This window comes from Euwallacea similis, chromosome 2 (genome assembly GCF_039881205.1).
Source record: "Euwallacea similis isolate ESF13 chromosome 2, ESF131.1, whole genome shotgun sequence".
Lineage (NCBI taxonomy): Eukaryota > Metazoa > Arthropoda > Insecta > Coleoptera > Curculionidae > Euwallacea > Euwallacea similis.
In genome coordinates this window covers 4513540-4531565 of record NC_089610.1, presented here as the reverse complement: position 1 = coordinate 4531565, position 18026 = coordinate 4513540, and the positions used below count along the sequence as shown (strand labels likewise).

General features: G+C 37.0%; 1 protein-coding gene across 2 annotated transcripts in view; it reads left to right on the top strand.

The window, feature by feature from the left end:
* The window catches only part of LOC136416220 (1-phosphatidylinositol 4,5-bisphosphate phosphodiesterase epsilon-1-like), a 76907-nt gene that overhangs the window by 45435 nt on the left and 13446 nt on the right, over nucleotides 1-18026 (top strand). For both annotated transcript variants that reach the window (XM_066401310.1, XM_066401302.1), the window contains exons 3-6: nucleotides 7262-7395; nucleotides 10143-10280; nucleotides 13191-13336; nucleotides 16583-16859. In XM_066401310.1, the coding sequence (XP_066257407.1) occupies nucleotides 7262-7395; nucleotides 10143-10280; nucleotides 13191-13336; nucleotides 16583-16859 (695 nt within the window). The remainder of the gene's footprint in view (nucleotides 1-7261; nucleotides 7396-10142; nucleotides 10281-13190; nucleotides 13337-16582; nucleotides 16860-18026) is intronic.

Below are 18026 nucleotides of genomic sequence, written 5' to 3'. Positions count from 1 at the left end.
CTAAGAGACTTTGGTTCATTGCAGTTGTTAAATTGCATGATCATGAAATGAAGGTTTGCTTAGTTCAGGTTGCTCGATTTTTATGACAGTAAAAATTACTGGTTTCTGCATTGGTGATTTAGTAATCTGAACTGCAGAGTTTACCTTTTCTCCTACAAAAAATCAGTTTAATTAAAACTTTCAAAAACGATCTTATTTTGCGCTATGATAGATGACTCGGCGTTTACGCAGGAGAGCCCCTTACTCTGGGCGGGTTAAAATAGTTTTTTAAATATTCACAAACTGTGGAATATAGGTGTAGGACTTGATAAATAAATGGTGCTGATCGATATGATATTTAGCAATGTCATGCTATTCTGAAACATCCTGCGTATCTTCGCATATTCCTTAAATATGCTCACCACTCATAGCTTAAACTTTTAATAACTTTTTGCTCCAAGTCTAAACAATATGTCGAGCGATTCACGTTGTTGGCACACCCTGTACACCGGAAAAAGATATCCGTTGTGGTCAATACTTATTACCTGTTTACTCTAAACTAAAAGTTGTCAGTATTTGTTGTTGGCAGCTTTTGTGTAGAAAACCGTTAGTTCACTTCAAATATCCATCTAGCGCATTAAATTGGTACGTCCAGGACCGGGGCCCCATTCCGAATCTGTCAGTTAAAGAATACGTTTGATAATGAGCGGGATATCAATTGCTCTGGTCGGACACAATTTGAATTATAGAGTTGTTTTGTAACTAGGGCAGTTGTGTGCCAATAATAACAACTATTGACGGGGATTGAAAAAGCTTTTAATCCTCGTCAATATTATTTTAAAGCGAGGTTTAAAATTTTTCCTAGTGGCATGGCCATCCATAAATTAATATTTTGGCTATGTTGTTTAATAGTCAGTTGTGATTAAATCATATTTAATTTAAATCATTTAAGAAATATTTATTGCAAACGCAAAATTAATCTGAACCCAATGTGTGGCTAGAATTCGATGTCTAATTTCGGAATATCAATAGTCTATCGTAGGTAAATATACTGCTTTATAAAATTTTTGTTGATATGATATTATTATTTTTTCAGTTCCTAGTGGTTGCTTTCCTGCCTAGCTAGATTTCAGCTATAAGATTTCAGTAATTGCGCAAACACTTTAGAGAAAAATTTGCCTATTTTATATGTAAATGCCTCTTTCTAATAGCATAGGCACTAGCATGTCACTGCAAATTTTTGAAGAAAAAATTATCACGGCACTGCTTTTTCATGAAATGAAAGTCAGATTTGGATCATTCGCTCAATTTCGGAGAAACCAAGCTTTCGTTCGACTTTTCTATACGATGCATCATTTTCGAGGGAAAAATAAAAATTCCTTTTAACGCACTTTTCAAACTGGCTCTCATACAGCCGACCCTTTTGCTAAACTTAACGTGCCATGATATTTTCCCAACGAAGCATTTTTCGAATAAAGTTTATTCAGCAAATCAGTATTATGTTTTGATGTAGGATACGCGGTTAAATTGTCGCAATTTCCATTCAGGACATTCTGTATAGTCGGGTGATTTCCATCAGAAGCCAAATCAGTGCTCGGGAGAATGTTATGTAACACTTACCCTCATTTAGCTCGAAAGCCTTGTTCAGCATTTTTTGTATATTAATTTTTGCTCATGTACCATCTGCATTTTAATTAGTGGGTCCTTCATGGTGTTGCCCAAGCTGTTAATGTTCAGGGATAAAAGCAAGAATGAAAACATATTTTTCATACATACAGCTATAAATTACGTCTCTAATAGCACGTGAATCCAAAGTGGTCAAATTGATGACTTTTTTTATATGTCTGTTTCTTTTAGAGGTTTTTAAAATATCTCTATTCGTTTCGTTGCATTAAGTTTAGAAAAATTCAGAATAAAGTTTTAATTTTTACAGGGATAAAAGATTCTATTACATTGATTGAGGGATAAATCGTTTTAGAAATGGACCGTGGCGCCTTGCGAACAAGTTTGGTTGGAAAGAATGGTAGAGAGGGTTCTCACTAGAAGAATATCAGTCCCTAAATTATTATATGCACTTAGCATGGCTCAAGCAGTGGAGTACACTAAATGGCCTGTCCTCTAAAGTCTAAAAAATGCACTTACTGTTGTGAAAAGATATTACGCATTTTAAGACACTACGTTAATATTTGGCCTCCTGTGTGTTATAAAGTAGTAGAGACCTCATAAAACTTTTTATACAAAACTTGTTCAGAATTTATCGAATTTCAAAGTTTTGAAGAGAAAAAGGCATGTTTCTGGAAAAAATATTCCCTCGACGTCGCGACGCCGGGCGTCGCTTCCTAAATTTAAATTTATAGAGCATATGTTTTACCTTTTGCGCTTTTATTCAATATCGGAGAAAATAACCAACCAGTTTCACAACGATTAATTGAGTGCAGCAAATTTAGCCTTACCGCACACAATGACGTGTCAACCTAAATGAGTACGCGGTGAAGTGCACGTTTTCGCTATCGACTAGGGAAAATATCACAGTCCAAAAATACCAATTCTCTGATAAAAATATACTAAATTCCCTTAAACATTTGACATTTTAGCAACAACAGTGCTACCAAAATCCTGTAATTGAAAGTTAAACTTCATTGAAGTAGTCAAGTTTAGGCTAGGTAAAGCCTTTGAATTCCCGCTTCAATCAAGTATTGCTCTCGAAACTCTATTACATGATAATGCCCTTTCGAGAATAAGGAGAGCGAAAAAGTTTCTATAGCAGCAATGAAAGTTGTATAAGCTGCCGATCGGGAATCTTGAGTCGCATTTTGTCAGGTGCGGGGAATAACAGGAGGTAATTGGTTCTCCTCTTAAATGGTCCTTTTGCTTTAATTAAACGACAAAGATGACTACTTAAAACTGAGCCCAAAAGCGTTTGATGATTGTACACGAGCGTGTTTCACGTAAAGTGCTTAAATGAAATTCTAAAACGACTCCAGCATATTTGGTGCCGAATTTAAAGTCCAGGATTTTCGAGGGGGATCCTTTTTATCGACCTAGACAACTTAAAGATCGCTATAGACTTAAATTTACATATTCCCATACTTACACCTGGACTGCGGTTTAGCTGGAAAAAATCCCTCTTCGACACACTCTTTCTTTCCCCTTTTCTCTTGAACAAGGGCTCCCATAGGAATCGCCGCTCTTAGGTTTCCTTTATAACCAACATGTCTCAATATGAAGACTGCATTGCGCGTATTGAGCATGACATAACGATTGAGTCAGCAGTGGAAAGAATTCAGACGGTTCGTGGTTCTATAAGTGAAGATGAATGCCAAATGCCACCAAAGTTCAACTGGTACTTTCGAATTAGCAAATTGGAGCAGAATTCCCATCACTAACAGTAAAAAGTCACACAGCTGTATCAAAAAATTACGCAAACACATATAGACAGAAACGAATAAAAAGGCTCAAATTCGAGCAAGATGAAACAACAATCCTCAAAACTGGACTATTCTGAATCCTCTTTGCCTGCCTTATATAAGACGAACAAGACGATCACGCTCGATTTTCCTTTCAACCGCTCTATTTGAATAGTTCCACATTTTTTTCCCTTTCTGTTCTTTGCATTTTATGAAGTATTATTTATGTATAGACATAAGCGCTTTTGTCACAAAGGCAAACAGACCAAAGTCGCCGAAGTATATTTGCAAATCGTTTGGAAGATTAAACAGCATTTTGCAAAAATGGCAACGTAATTTATTACTGCTTTAATGAAATAATTATATAATAAATCCTGGAGGTTTTATAAAACGCCTACAAGTTTCTGGGACTTAAGCTCCCTCAAGAGATTATTCCAATTGCGAACTTTCCAAATCTGAAATAGCAACTACCAGATTAAGATTCTTATGTTTATCTAGAATTAAAAAGATAGTTTTATTTCAGATTTTTTCCTAGCCTTGCAGCAGTGCAAATATCCTGACTATCCAGTCAAATTTAAGGAGAATTCTCTACGAAGAACCAACCGCAAAGAAAACATTTAACGTAACCTTAGAACAAACTATTCAAAGAATATGAGCCGTGCTTTAATGCTGCAATTTGCGGAATCTTCAGCCAGTTAACCTGGGGGAAATTGGTTTATCTTTTGCTAGCTGCTACAGCCCACAGTACAAGAATGTTGTTTTAATGCAACACATTTCACTGTGAAAATGGGGTATGCTATTCTGCTGCTCGAGGGAGATAATATGTCGGTGCATAATTAGCATTATGTTATCACATGTATTCTAAGGAGAAGAGAAAAAAAACATTTAGTAGACAATTAGTAGACCTTTAACAGAATGGGCTGTTTTAAAGCTTACAGCAGAAGCAATTAGGCCAAATAATTTCCTGCAATTGGCTCTTTCCTCTATATGAACAGAACCATATTAGCAAGATGTGTAGAATTCCAGTGAAACCCCTGTGGAAATTACATATCCCACATATATACAGTGTGGAAGTTTTGGATGGAACAGTCCATATAACTAGGACGCCAAACATATGCAGCCAAAATCCTCGGACACGCCGATTTTTATTTTTTCTTGTGTTTTTTTTTATAGTAAATTCATGTATACCGGGTAGTCCAAAAATCAGGTACGACCACCACCTTTGTTTTTTCAAATGGAAACACTTATTTTTTATTTCATTTTTGAATTCTACGTAAAATTTGTAAGTGTGTTTCACGTACCATGTCCTATAGCTAAACGCAACAGGTCTCGAGAAATTTACGATTGAACATATCAAAAACTAAAACTTGATTTCTTTTTAAATTTTTTTGGTCCTGAAGAGGACCGATTTAATACATAAATTTACCATCAAAAAACCACAAGAAAAACTAAAAATTGACGTGTCCGAGGATTTTGGCCACATATGTTCCTCAGCTTAGTTATATGGACTGTTCCATCCAAAACTTCGACACTGTATTTGTATAGTATACAGGGTGTTAGTGAAATAACTTTCGTAAATTTAACTAGTGATTAAGAACATCATTTTAAACAAAAAAGTTCCTTACAAGAGGGGTCGAAAACTTAATAGTTTTTTCAAAAAAAATATGTCAAAGTTGGTAACCAAAAAGCTATGATAAGGTTTAAAATTTGAATAAAATGTGGAAAAATGTACTTGACACATTTTGGTTATTTGACGTGTAACAAAAAAAACTTAAAATTATTCAACAATAACATTGCTAAAAGCAATTGAAAACTTAATTAATAACTTAAGCGGTAAAAAAAAACGCAAGTGACAACGCCGCACTGAACGTTACTGAGAAAGAGAAATTTATTTTCGTTATGGTTGTTTTTTATGGCCCTTATGAGGGTCGCTCACCCACGTTGCGAGTGAAGTGATAAGGCATTGGAATGCGCAGTAAACAGATTGACTTAGTACTTCAATAGTACATGAGTTATGTAACCATCTGCACTTTATCCCATTTTGTGACATATGATCCTGGACAAAGATGCCTGGCGCCATGGACATGTGCAGCTCATTAGTGACCATCAAGAAGGGACAAGACAAAAACCACCCTTATTTTTCAAATTTGTCATGGACTGTATGTCCTTCCATACTTTTAATATTTTAGTGTGATTTCGGTCTCGTTGAATGCATCTTCTGTCGGTACACGTAACAGATTATCCGCAAAGTTAATTTGAGCGAGCTTTAAGTGCTTTTATTCCGACTTATTAACAGTACCTAAGTGACAATGTATTCCGTACGCGAGTATCATGACATGCTTTTGATCTATGTAGAGGCGTTATAAAATTCTGAAGAAGTTAGGCGCATTTACGGTAATCCTTATCCAGAAAGAAAACTTCCAGCTCGATAAACATTTGTGCGAGTTTCCCAAAATCTTCTGGATACAGGGAATGTTGTTTCTTTATATCAAGGACACGAGGTCGACAGAGAGAAGTTGGTTTTGAAGCCGAAGAACAAATTTTAAACCTTGTTCAAAAAAGTTCAATAAGGAGTACCCGGGGTAGAGCATGCATGGACTCAAATGGTGAACATTTAGAACATTTAATGTACCAAAAACAATAATAAATTTGTGTTTTTGAATGTGATGTGAGTGGTGTAAAATGTGTAACGTGTCATGTTAAGCTAATTAAAGATGATAACAATAATTTCAAGGTAAATGGCTTTTCAAAATAATAAAATAAGAATCATACAATTTTTAAATTCCATGAATTTAGTGCATTTTATTAATTATGTACTGTAAAATCTATTAGGCCTACAAAAAACGTGTAAAAAGCAAACCCACTTCATGCGGCTACTTAGGTAGGTGTGAAAATGAAATAAATACGAGGCGACGTTGCCAATTCTCAGAAAATGTTTTTTTGATTTTCCAGGGAAATGGTTGTATTTACGACCCCCGTTGTAAGGAACTTTTTTGTTCAAAATGATGTTCTTAATCACTGGTTAAATTTACGAAAGTTATTTTACTAACATCCTGTATATGTTGTCAAGTCAAAACTTGCTCTATGTAGTTTATCGTCTTCCTTACAGGAGCTCAGAAACGCCACAATAATTCGGGTTAAGACGTTCGTCGGAAAAATTTTTAATTAAAAGAAAAACTGTAGCTAGAATTCACGCATTCTCGGCTTCACAAATGGTGTGATGTAGGAAACTGTTGCAACAATTTTCTTATAAGTTACAAAGGCTCCACATAGCAGGTTTTGACTTGATCACAACAATATTGGACTCGGAGAAGCCTGTGCTCAATTTTCTGAGTTCTATATTATCTATACAGATTACATTTTCGAAATTAAAGGTTGCGAGGTCATGAAACAGTAGAATATTTGTTACTGTTTCACTTGCCGAAACATTTCCAGTTTCACCTATCAGCTGATTTTCAACCTAATAATTCATCAAACATAATTTGCTAGGGATCAATCAGCCCCAGATTATTATTTCTATGTGGGTTAGCTTGTACTGATTATTTCTCAATTCCTAACCTTCATCACTCTTAAATATGCCTCTCAGAAACAATTCTCCCTCTCAGGACACTCGACTGAGTCGGTCTCTGTAGGAGGAATTAAAAGTTATATTGTATGTTGTACGGCAACATCCGGAGAATGTTTAACCTAGCTTTTAGGTTCAACAACCACAGCCTTATGCTGATTTTGATATCTAGCGAAAAATTCGTGATATTGAAAAAAGACCGAATTTTTATGGGCTATCATCATGAGCTTTTCTTGAAACTTTAAGAAGTAGGGAGTGCGGCTTTTTTTTTTTAATTTAATGTAATATACTCTGAACTATTATCTTTCAGAGCTGGAGAAGAGGATTCCTCTCACAGCGCAGACGTCCTACTGCGCAGAACTGGAGGAGCTGCAGGAGTTGCTCCACTTCCCCGAAGAAGTTGCTTTACGATTGGCCGATACAGAGTATCAATTATTCTATCAGGTAAAGTCTCTAACACTAAAAAAATGATTAAGAATCTAATAATAAGATAAATTAATTACTATCTGCGGTAACATAGCAATGTAGTTCTCAAGTGGTAGGTAACAGTTCCCGTATAATTAAAATAAACGTAGTGATAACTAATTTGCTTTGAATATGATCTGGGTTACTGAGATTTAACGGGATTTAACAATAATTGGTTTTTTTCCATTTTCAATTGCCGATTATGTAATTCTATAGAAATGGCTTGTTATCCATTTCGGCTCGCTCTGACGAGGTTCTTTATTATATTTTCGGATTGAGCGTCATTATTATTCTACCTTCGTACGAATATTCCCAGTTTTGTAATTTTAAATTTGTTATGGATCGAACAATATAACAAGGGAACATTTTTATATTCTATTTTCTCCCTTATTGTTCAATATTTAATAACATCGTTAGCAAGAAAAAAGACCAAAGCTGTTTGCAGCAGTCGCGAAGTATAAAACAACTTTCGATCAAGGACACCTTTAACTTATGTGACCCTATAACTTTCGATAAAAACCGTAAAGTTCTATTTTTCGAGCACGTGTGAGAGTGTAACATATTGCCCTAACTTGGGGTTGCGTTTTGGACCCAGATCTGATAAAGGTACGAAGTTTTCGTAATGTAACTGCGTAAAGGAAACAATAAATTGGCACAAAAGTTTTAAATTTTGTATAACACGTTTCTATACAGGCATTTTGCGATTAATGTTACCTTCCAGTTTTTAATTTTATAATACTCCTAAAGAAATGCACCTCACGATCCTGGAAAACATCATCGGAATAGCGGATTATTCTGGAGGTTAATGAATTAAATGTCACCATCGAATTTTTTTTCCACTTTTGTATCGTGCAGATAATCGTACAGTCAATTGGCGAGATTATCGATGAAAAACAGGATAATTATAGCATCGAAAGTTATTGAGAACGTACTAAAACAGCACGTAGTTTTGAAGCCCGACAGAGATTGCGATGAATTGCCGTGAAAAATTGTCCGAAGTAAGTTAAAGTAAGTCGCGAAAAAAGAGGGAATAAGTTTCTTTTCATGCCCATTGTTCTTTTTATAGACGAGGTACCCATGGGCGGCTAAGATAAAATCGACGAAGCTTGGTGAGATTTTACGATTATGTGAGTTAAAGAAGGTGCTGAAAAGGAGCTGGCATGGTATCGAATATAATTGGACATCAGATAGTACGTTCTATACCGATCTCATCAAAAAACAAAAATTCATACATATTCAAAAGTTCGTACAAAAAAAAAACAATTCCTCCAAAGAAGCACCGTCTGTGCGAGGAGGTGATGCATTAGAAAAGAGAAATTTATCCAATAATAGTCACTCGCTGAGTATGATATTTTCAACTCACAATAATATATTGAAACGGGACAAAAAGCTAGGCCGAATGGTGTCGAGAGAAGGATATTGGCAGGATAATGACCTAAAAATTTCATCCAGGGAATAGAACTCTGAAACCACAATAACGACAAGAAACCTTTTTCAAATATTCCCTTTCGAATTTACAATTCTGCATATTCAACATTTTTAGACAACTTTTATACAGTCATTATCCATATAACTTAATCCAAATCTGTGTATAATTAAAAAGGTACAGTATGCAGAGTAGCACATTTAATGGGAGAATTATCTTTTTCCTTCTTTGCGTTTTAGCAGTAAATTTTTCCTCTCAAGATGTTCGCAGACCTCCGAGGACGCGAAACAGTAAGAACTATTTAACTTTTGAATGTCAAAAACCATGGGCGTCACTAGGGGAGTTGGTAAATTGACCCAAATTTCAGTTAAACCGTTACTCAGGTGTAAAAGGAAGTTTCTTGAGTTTCGAGAAGCTACTAAGCATCGCAATTTAACTCCGAAATATTATATTGCGATATTACGTACTGGCAGATTAGGTACCTACAATTTCAAAATCTCGAGAATTTAATTCGGTTTAAATATTAACGTCGATTAACGTCCCGGAAAGGATTGAATGGAAGATTTATTTTCTGTGCGAAATAGTTTCAGTTTGGAATTTTTAGCAATTACGCAGAAGTACAATGAATATGAAGTAATAAAATTACGAAATGGAAATTTGCAAGCAAATTTGTTTGCGGCCATTTCATTCGTCGCAATTGATTACTAGAGATAGATAGAGAACGAAATTGAGGACAAATAAAGCGTAAAATTGAAGAAATTAAACAAAAATTATGTTTTGGTTTGAAACAGGAATCCAGTTGAAATAAGAGAAATAAGTCAGCATAAGATGAATGGAGAAAAAATGTATCTACTTTGGGACGAATTGACCGTAAAACCACCTACAGATACGAAAGCGTTCCTGATTTATGAGTGTCCTTTCTCGAGCTAAATTTAAACAATAAAACTTTAAATAAAGTATCACTTGGGCTCATCTTTCAGGAGGAAAATAGAGGCAAATCAAATTCCTAAATTTTTGTCCATTAATAATTGTTCGATAAAACCCCCATGCCAAGGACAGTACCCCGTCTAGCGATTGCTCTCTTTCGCTTTGCTCAATGTTCTATGGGCCATCGGACAAATCTACGTACACTTAGGTCCTCAAATGCTAAATAAGGGCAAGTTTTAAACCTGTCCCTAGTAAAAGTACACAGATAAATGGGTAACATGTAAAATCCCACATTAAGCATTAAAAATCTCACTGAAAATGCAGGTTCTGGAAATTCTAAAGAGGAAACTAACATATTGTCTTTAAATTCCAGGTCCCACCTATCGACTACCTTCGACAGGTGACAGCGGATTTAGGAGGCGCTACTGGCACATCTGAGGCCAGCTTGCCTGGGGGTACAGCCTCAACCTCCAAGTCTTCAGTTAGTACCTTGATCAACAGATTTAACGAGGTACGTTCGGCAGCTAAAGTTTGCACGAATATGACTGAGAAGAGCTAAAAATACTAAAATGTTATCGATTCTAAGACTTATTGTGTACATTACACCTGGCATAAACCTGCGATAATAACCCGGTGGTAATAAAATGGTAGTTTTACGTTATAGCTCGTGCGTCTAATGCCGTGTGAATTATGGGATCATATTTTATATATAACACAGGCAGAGAGATATGTCTGACTTGATATTGCGTGTTGTTATGTATTATTATGACTGATCATAACTGATTGTTTACCAGTTGAGCCAGATTTGGGGAAATTATTTTATAAAACGCGATAGGTTAATAACGTAATTTTATGGCTGCAGCATAAGCGGTTCTTGAGAAATATGGCAGTTAAGCATTTCCACAAAACCATCACGTTTTTAATATAAATTCAAATGTGTATGCTACTTGGAATTGGGCACCCCTTTCATATTCGCCATGACACATATTGATTTTAGGTTGTCCGCGATACAAATCTGTTGGGCCTAGAAACGGTGACCTTTCCTTTATTACAACAAATACCCTCTTCTCCTACAAACCAAGTCGTTGATATACATATTTCTAATAAAGATTTCCTCAGCTTAATTTAATATTTCGCTTTCAACCTCCCCTCATATTTAGTTGGATCATGAGTTTATCATGAGATTAAACAATGTACAAAGCACCCGGCTTTCATCTTGATATTATCTGTCTGTATTTCTCCTGTAAATTGCAGAGAATATGGGCCGCTTTTAGAAGTTAAGGGAATATGTGTATTTATGTGATTGTGACTGTTTAATTTTATGAAATTGGTATTTGTTGTTTTATCTTTTGGTTCGTTAAAAAATCTTCAAGAATTTTTCAATTTTATGTCACACTTTTGTTCTAAAAGGCCGTTTAGAAACCTGTATCTGCCTTATCCACTTATACCGACCTACACCCGGCACTGCAGGGCAAGTTTAGTGTGTCTATGGATAAAGCCCTCCAACCTCCTTCCCTGCGCATGCAGCAAATTTTCGAAAACACATTAAAAATAGAAGATTTTAGCGAACCTTAATTTTATTACGATTTTACATATGCAGAGCCTTCCATGAAACCGGGTCAATCTAACATTTATCGATTTCAAATGAAACATCCTCTATTTTGCTTTCGTTTTCGATTCACCCGAGAATTCAATAGGCTGAGTATTGAACTTATGGGGTTGCCTCGCTGGTTTGCCCTTCTCATTAAACTGTATTTATTGGACGAAATCGAAAAATAATGTCAGCAATTCATGTCAGCAGAAAATAGTCCTAGGGAGCGCCCCTTCAGCTTGCGCCGCACGTTTAGGAAACACCCTGTATAAAAATTTTCTTGCCAGTTAGAGTGGCCTGTTTGAAATCGTGACGTAGTTTGGTGTCCTTTATAGTTACAGGGACAGTGGCAAACATTTTCAACAAACAAGGATTCTGCTTAAATAAATTTTCCTGCTATGCTCAATCTGTACCCGATTTCCTATTCATAAATCTAATCTAATATATACTTTGGAATTTTAATCTCCTCGTGGAAACCTCATGAATTCAGGGAAACTCAAACGCAGCATATAAAGGAAACTTTTTCACAGGCATCTCAGCTTATAAGCCAAAATCTTCGTATAAACGATTTCTAGGAATTTTATTGATAAATTTTCGTTTTCATAAAGACGAACTATCTGGTCTGGCCAAAGTTATATATTATATGTTCTTGCCTTATAACGTCGAAAGCACTATTAATCATCGAGCTGAAAAATCCCATTCTGCTCCACTTTTCTCCATTACGAACTGCCAACGGAGGAATCCCTCACAATTACAAGTAGTGACTACGCAGAAGGAAAGACTTTAAAACTAAATTCATTAATTATACTCTTTGATTTGTATCCTATATTTTCTTGAAAAACAATGAAACATTTTCGAATGTCGGAGAATTAAATGGGAAGGTCAGCTGAATAGCTTATCCGCGCAATGAATGGAGCAGCCTTCGAAAAAGTGGAATTCAAATTAATTGCCTGCTGCCAAATTGAAGTCCTGATTTATTCTCCCCAATTTAACCACAAAGAGAGAGAGACTAAATAGAATTATTGGAGAGGATAGGAGCGCGGGAACCCCATTATGTAAGAGTAGATGTGACGGTAAAAATGCTAAATTTCTAAAATGGAAAATTCAGTAAAATTTATCCAGCATCACCCAAGGGAAGTAATGCTGAGTACCCCAAGGGGGCATTGCCCAGGGGCAAAGCTCAAAGGCAAAAAATATACGTAAATCTATACAGAGTATTGCAAAATATTGCTTAGAAGATACTGGTGCATTTACATCCAAAGACTCAAAAGAAGCTTCTTATAAATATAGATTTGCAAATGCTTCGCTTCGAATTCTTCGGCGCAGAGAATGTTAACTTAGAGTCCTCACAGAATCCTTGACGTAGTGAGAATTTCAGCAATGGAGAAACGATTTTGGAATACACGAAGTTGAACCCACGAAATTCGACCCAAGAAGGTTCAACAGTATCAGGTTTTATTCAAAGTGGTCGTGCATAACTGAAACTTGACACAAGCTCTTATGGAAGTCGAGATTAATGTGGCCTACCCATAAATTAGTGTTCCAAGGGAGGAATTTTCATATCATGGACTGGGGAAATATGGAAGGTGAAGGTATGAGACTCAAAGATAGATATAAATTTCGGTAATCTTTTCCATGGAGATTTTCAATCTTTGGAATATAATAATAGTCGCTGAGCCTCTGCTTACAATTACCAGGTAAAGGATTTTTTTGGTTATATGTTAAACCAGCTCCCTCACAATCAAGTTCCTCTTACGGCATAATGTTCAATTACGTGATCTACTTCATGAGCAAGATAAAATAATTACTTAACTACTCTCGTTATTTCAGGTCAGCGCTTGGGTAACTCAATTGATCATATCACAACCGACTCATGATGCCAGAAGAGCAGTGGTCTCCTGCGTCCTGCGAGTGGCACTTTCCTCTTGGAACATTGGCAATTTCAATGGAGCGATGGAAATCATTGCGGGCCTCAAGTAAGTTTAGCGCGCGAAAAAATTGAGAGTCATAATCCTTCATGTTATGACTAATCCTGTATTTTATTAAAGTGGTGTAATTTAATGAAAAATGTGATAAAATGAAACTGCAGCAGCAATGATTTTAATCGCAAACAGGAAAAATACAAAGTTTGTGCTCCACTATCAGAAAGGCTGTTAGCCGTAATAGCAGAGTTTTAATGGTTAAACTGCCATTTAGATCTTTTATGTTTCAACATTTTGTGCAAAAAGAGCGGCTCCGATCTGTTATCTCTGAAAACTGTTTTGGGCTGTTAGAAAATCAATTTTTCTTGTTCAATTATGTTCCTTTTACTACGGGATGGCACATTCTAAAAAAAAATAAATCCTACATAACGAGTTTAATCTCTCCCATGAACTGGGAATAAGTTTTCCCACAAATCAGCCGACGCGGTTACACGAACTTAAATCAGCGTTTTAATGGGGAAAACTCGCGTTTTAACTTTCCATAGGGTTAGCCATTTCCATTAGTTCTCTCACCCCGTAGCAGCTGATAAAAGCGAAACGGATTCGCATTTCCATCGATTTGCCATTACAAAGTGGATTTTTGGAGCGGTTTAGCGCGCCAAAGAAAATTCTAAAGTTGAATTTTACTTGTCAAGAAAATTGCTTTTTGAGCTAAGCTGATGTGTGTTGTGGTGGTAAAATACATTCTCTAGCTAGATTTTTTTCACCCAAGCAGAGCATATTTGAAGTGGATTTTCGTGTAAGGGAATAGTTACCTGTTTTATTTACCGACTTGCAAAGTTTGCTTGAACAAAGAGATAAGGCGGGATGTTTCCTCATGCAGAAAAGAAGTAAAACACTGCGGCAATTTTCGAAATTATTACGGAATCACACCAAGGACTTCGGGCCAGATGCTCCAGACATAAAATCCTTAAACAAGCAGATTTTGAATCGAACCGCAGGACTAGTTACGAGCGAAAGCTCTAACAAAGGGCCATGAAAAACGTAAAAGTTTCCAGAAAGAGCCTTTATGCGCAATGTGAAATAATGTCTTACACAGCCATATTTATGTTTTAGTGAGGGCATTACGTTGTAAATAAGAAGAATGTTGCGTAAGTTTATGGTAATTTTCTGTCGGAAGGGCAGGGGTTTCTTTCGGCCTCCAGCAGATATGAGGTTGTAGGCCGGCGGAAACTACTTGCTCTTTAACAGAACTTCGTCAGTCTCTCACCTGCTCAACTTCTTAAGCAACTCACCCGTTTCTGTCTTCATTCGGCAATTTTGAAGCGAGTAAAACGGGTCCGTTCACAAAAACTCTATCGGACAATTTAGCAAGGTCGCTCGGTAGATAACGTCGCTCAACAAATATATATTTAGTCCCCATCGGGCGACCACATTAACATTTTCTATTCAGTAATAAACGTTGTATAGCAATGCGGGATTCAGTAATGAGTGTTAAATGTTTAATCACAATAATAATTATATATTTCTTCCTGGGGACTATTTGCTGTGGGATATCGGACAAACGAAAATTTAGATTTCACATATTGCTCATCGGTCTCTGGAGCTGAATCTTTTTGCCAGACTTTATTGGATGTGGGGGATTTGTGGTCTAAATAAGAGCGTGGATTCCGAATATTTTGAAAAGAGCTACCCCACGTCATGATATTCCCATTTAACTGTGTGCCGAGCGACGATGCAGCCGTGGCGGTACCACAGAGCTCATTACGAAACCGCTGGCAGTGCGCCGGCGCGGTCTTAACCGTGTCGGCACCTGTTTATTGTTCAACGAGCAATGAAAATTACATTTTCTATCGCCGGGGGCCCACCACACATTACAAAAAATTAATTTCAACGAGTAAATCGCTGCTCTTTTTCCACGACCATGCATGACATAAACGGTAATGAAATTATGAAATAATTTAATTATTTATGTTATCGATTAGCGATGTTAATAATAATTAAGTTTTTAAGTAATTAAATTTTCATTAACTTCGCTAACCATATTCGCACATGCTTTGCTTCGACAGTGCACGATTTTATTATAAGCAGCCAAGGATACACATAGACAGCAAAACAGGGTAATATTGAGTTCCACTGAATAATTACCAGCACCACGGTATTGTTGCCCTACTGAATGTTTATTCAACAGGCGGGGATTTTGTTTGGTAATAACGCCTTACAAACGTATAAAGCATGTTTGTGTCATTACATGTCGTTATTCAATTCAAAGGCGCGCACGAACCACCACTTTTTTTTATATACAGCGTGTTCCAAATCGGCGTCCAGTGCACCGGTATCCCGGAAACTGTAGGAGTTTCCAAATCGGTTGAACGGGGAACGTGTCGGTAACGTATTGAGGAAACAGACAGCTTAATGATGGTTCCACGCAACCGAAACGTTGGCTCTAAATTTTAATGCCGCCGGCGTATTCGTATTATTAAATGCGCATTATTGCGGTGAGTCATTTAGGTTTTCCCAAAATTCCCTAAGCACCTGCACAGTTAGCTCCGCGTCGTTTTCGCCATTACGTTGCTAAAAGAATTTCCTGTGGCTTTTCCCGATTAACTGGCATTAGAACTTCTATGGTTTTCAAGATCCCAAGATATGGATGACTAATTTGAGACGACGTGTATATGTATGATATGTAGGTTGTTTGCGTCGCAATTCATGAGAAAAGGGGCGTGGTTTTGGCAGTTTTCCCGAGCTTCTCGTGTCCCGGAAAACTAGAACTGGCTATTCCCTGGGGTCAGAAATGGGAGAAATATTGGTCCAGAATTGACGGGCATAACTTTTAACCAGGAAGTATTAGATAGGTGGTGCTAGGCCGGCGGAAGCCAGTTGCTTATTGTGTGACAGAACATGATGAGTGGTCAACTTACTAAAACGTATAGAAGACTTGAATTTTGTTGAGCGTTAGCGTCAACATGTTTAATCTAAAACAATAATGACTATTTATGCTCACCCTCTGCGAGTTCTACAGCATGGCAGATCGTCGATAAGATCCTGAATGTAATTTAAATTTTTCAATAGCGTCAGTTTTCTTACAGAGCCGCGGAAGATGTTTGAGGACAAAAGCAGATAAAACATCTTAATAGTCAGATACCTAAATCGTAAAGTATCTGAAAATTTTCTCCCTATCAAAATTGGCGAGTGCACTTCTTGCGAACTGTGCTCGCGAGCTCTGCGAATACGTGACTTTCCAGCTTTCTCGTCGGAAACTTCAAACCAGATTATTTTCATGTGGCCTCTCTATTCTAGATCAAACAAACTCAAACCATTCTGGCTGTCGATCACCGAGAAAGACACGCTGCCAATCCTTAATTTCCTGTCGGCAGCCTTGTTGTCTGCAGAGTATGACCGAGCCCTTAGCCGAGCCCTCGCCATGGCCGAGTGCCCGGTGGTGCCATTCTTCGGCGCCTTTCTCAGGGAACTTCGAGAGATACTGGCGAGCAATTACCCGGAACCTGGTGTGCCGAACCCTTGCGGTAAACCCCCAAAAGGCAGCAGGGCGGAGCAAGCGCAGCAGAGACAAGTGGTAGGTGAGACTATAAGTTGGGGCTTGGTGATCTCGAAGAGTAGGAATTTTTTTAAGAATTACTTTATTAGCGTTAGAGCGGCTGAGAATTTGGAGATCTGTTGGATGATAGAATGTTTATGAAATCGCCGACGTATCTCTGAATCCCTAGCCACTTTCATGTAGCAAAATAACTAATTATTAGATTAACCCATTTTAGCAAATTCTAGAGTTTGAGTGGAATCTCCATAGATTAATAACTACTTTCCACCCGTAATTATCCGTGTTGGCAAACCTTTATGAATGGTCGTTATTCCTCGATCCAAATTCCGCTGCAGGTAGATATATTTTTTTTTGCGCATTTAGCATACCGCACATGAGGGCAAGCTGGTAATTACCTTCACCAAGAGATTTACCTGATTTTACGTCTTTTTATCTTCAATTTTCAAATATTAGTCACTGTTATTTGGATCTAACAGGAAAAAATAAAATAAAGGAAACTGAATAATATCATGTTTATTCATGCTTGAAAAATGTTATTGAATTAAACCCGTTTAACAGAACAAAACAAGCGTTATATCGAATGGCGTTATGTTGAGGCTGGAATTTTTTCTTTTATTTTATTTGGCAATAACGCTAACGGGTAATGTCCAATTTCCTTGCTGAATAATGACTAGCACCACGGTATTGTCTTACTCAACGCTTATCGAGCAGATAAAAATTTTGCTTTTATTGGAGCGGTCAAATGGCAAACCGTTCTTAGTTAAAACTGACGCAGAATAGCATTTACCCGCTCTCAGTTTTGACTAACAACATGCACACGACACATCTAAACCGTAGAATGCCTAGCAAGCATATTTATGGACATTCGTAATGCATTCGACAGTGTCTGGCACAGTGGTATAAAGATTGGGAGATCAGTGTCAAAACTGCAACAAAGACATAAAAATTCATCTGCAGACCATTGTTAGACCACGGACCCAGATTGAGAGCAAATGCGGTGGAAAAACTAAACAATGCATGCAAACAACAGAGCGGATCGCACTAAGACTGATTACAAAGATAAGGCAACCCGACAACCCGTTACACAATCCATTTTCCATCATTACTATAAGAACGGACACATATGGCTAGAATAATTGAAAAACTAGTACAAATTTAGACAAAATGGAAAAACAGTCGCCACAA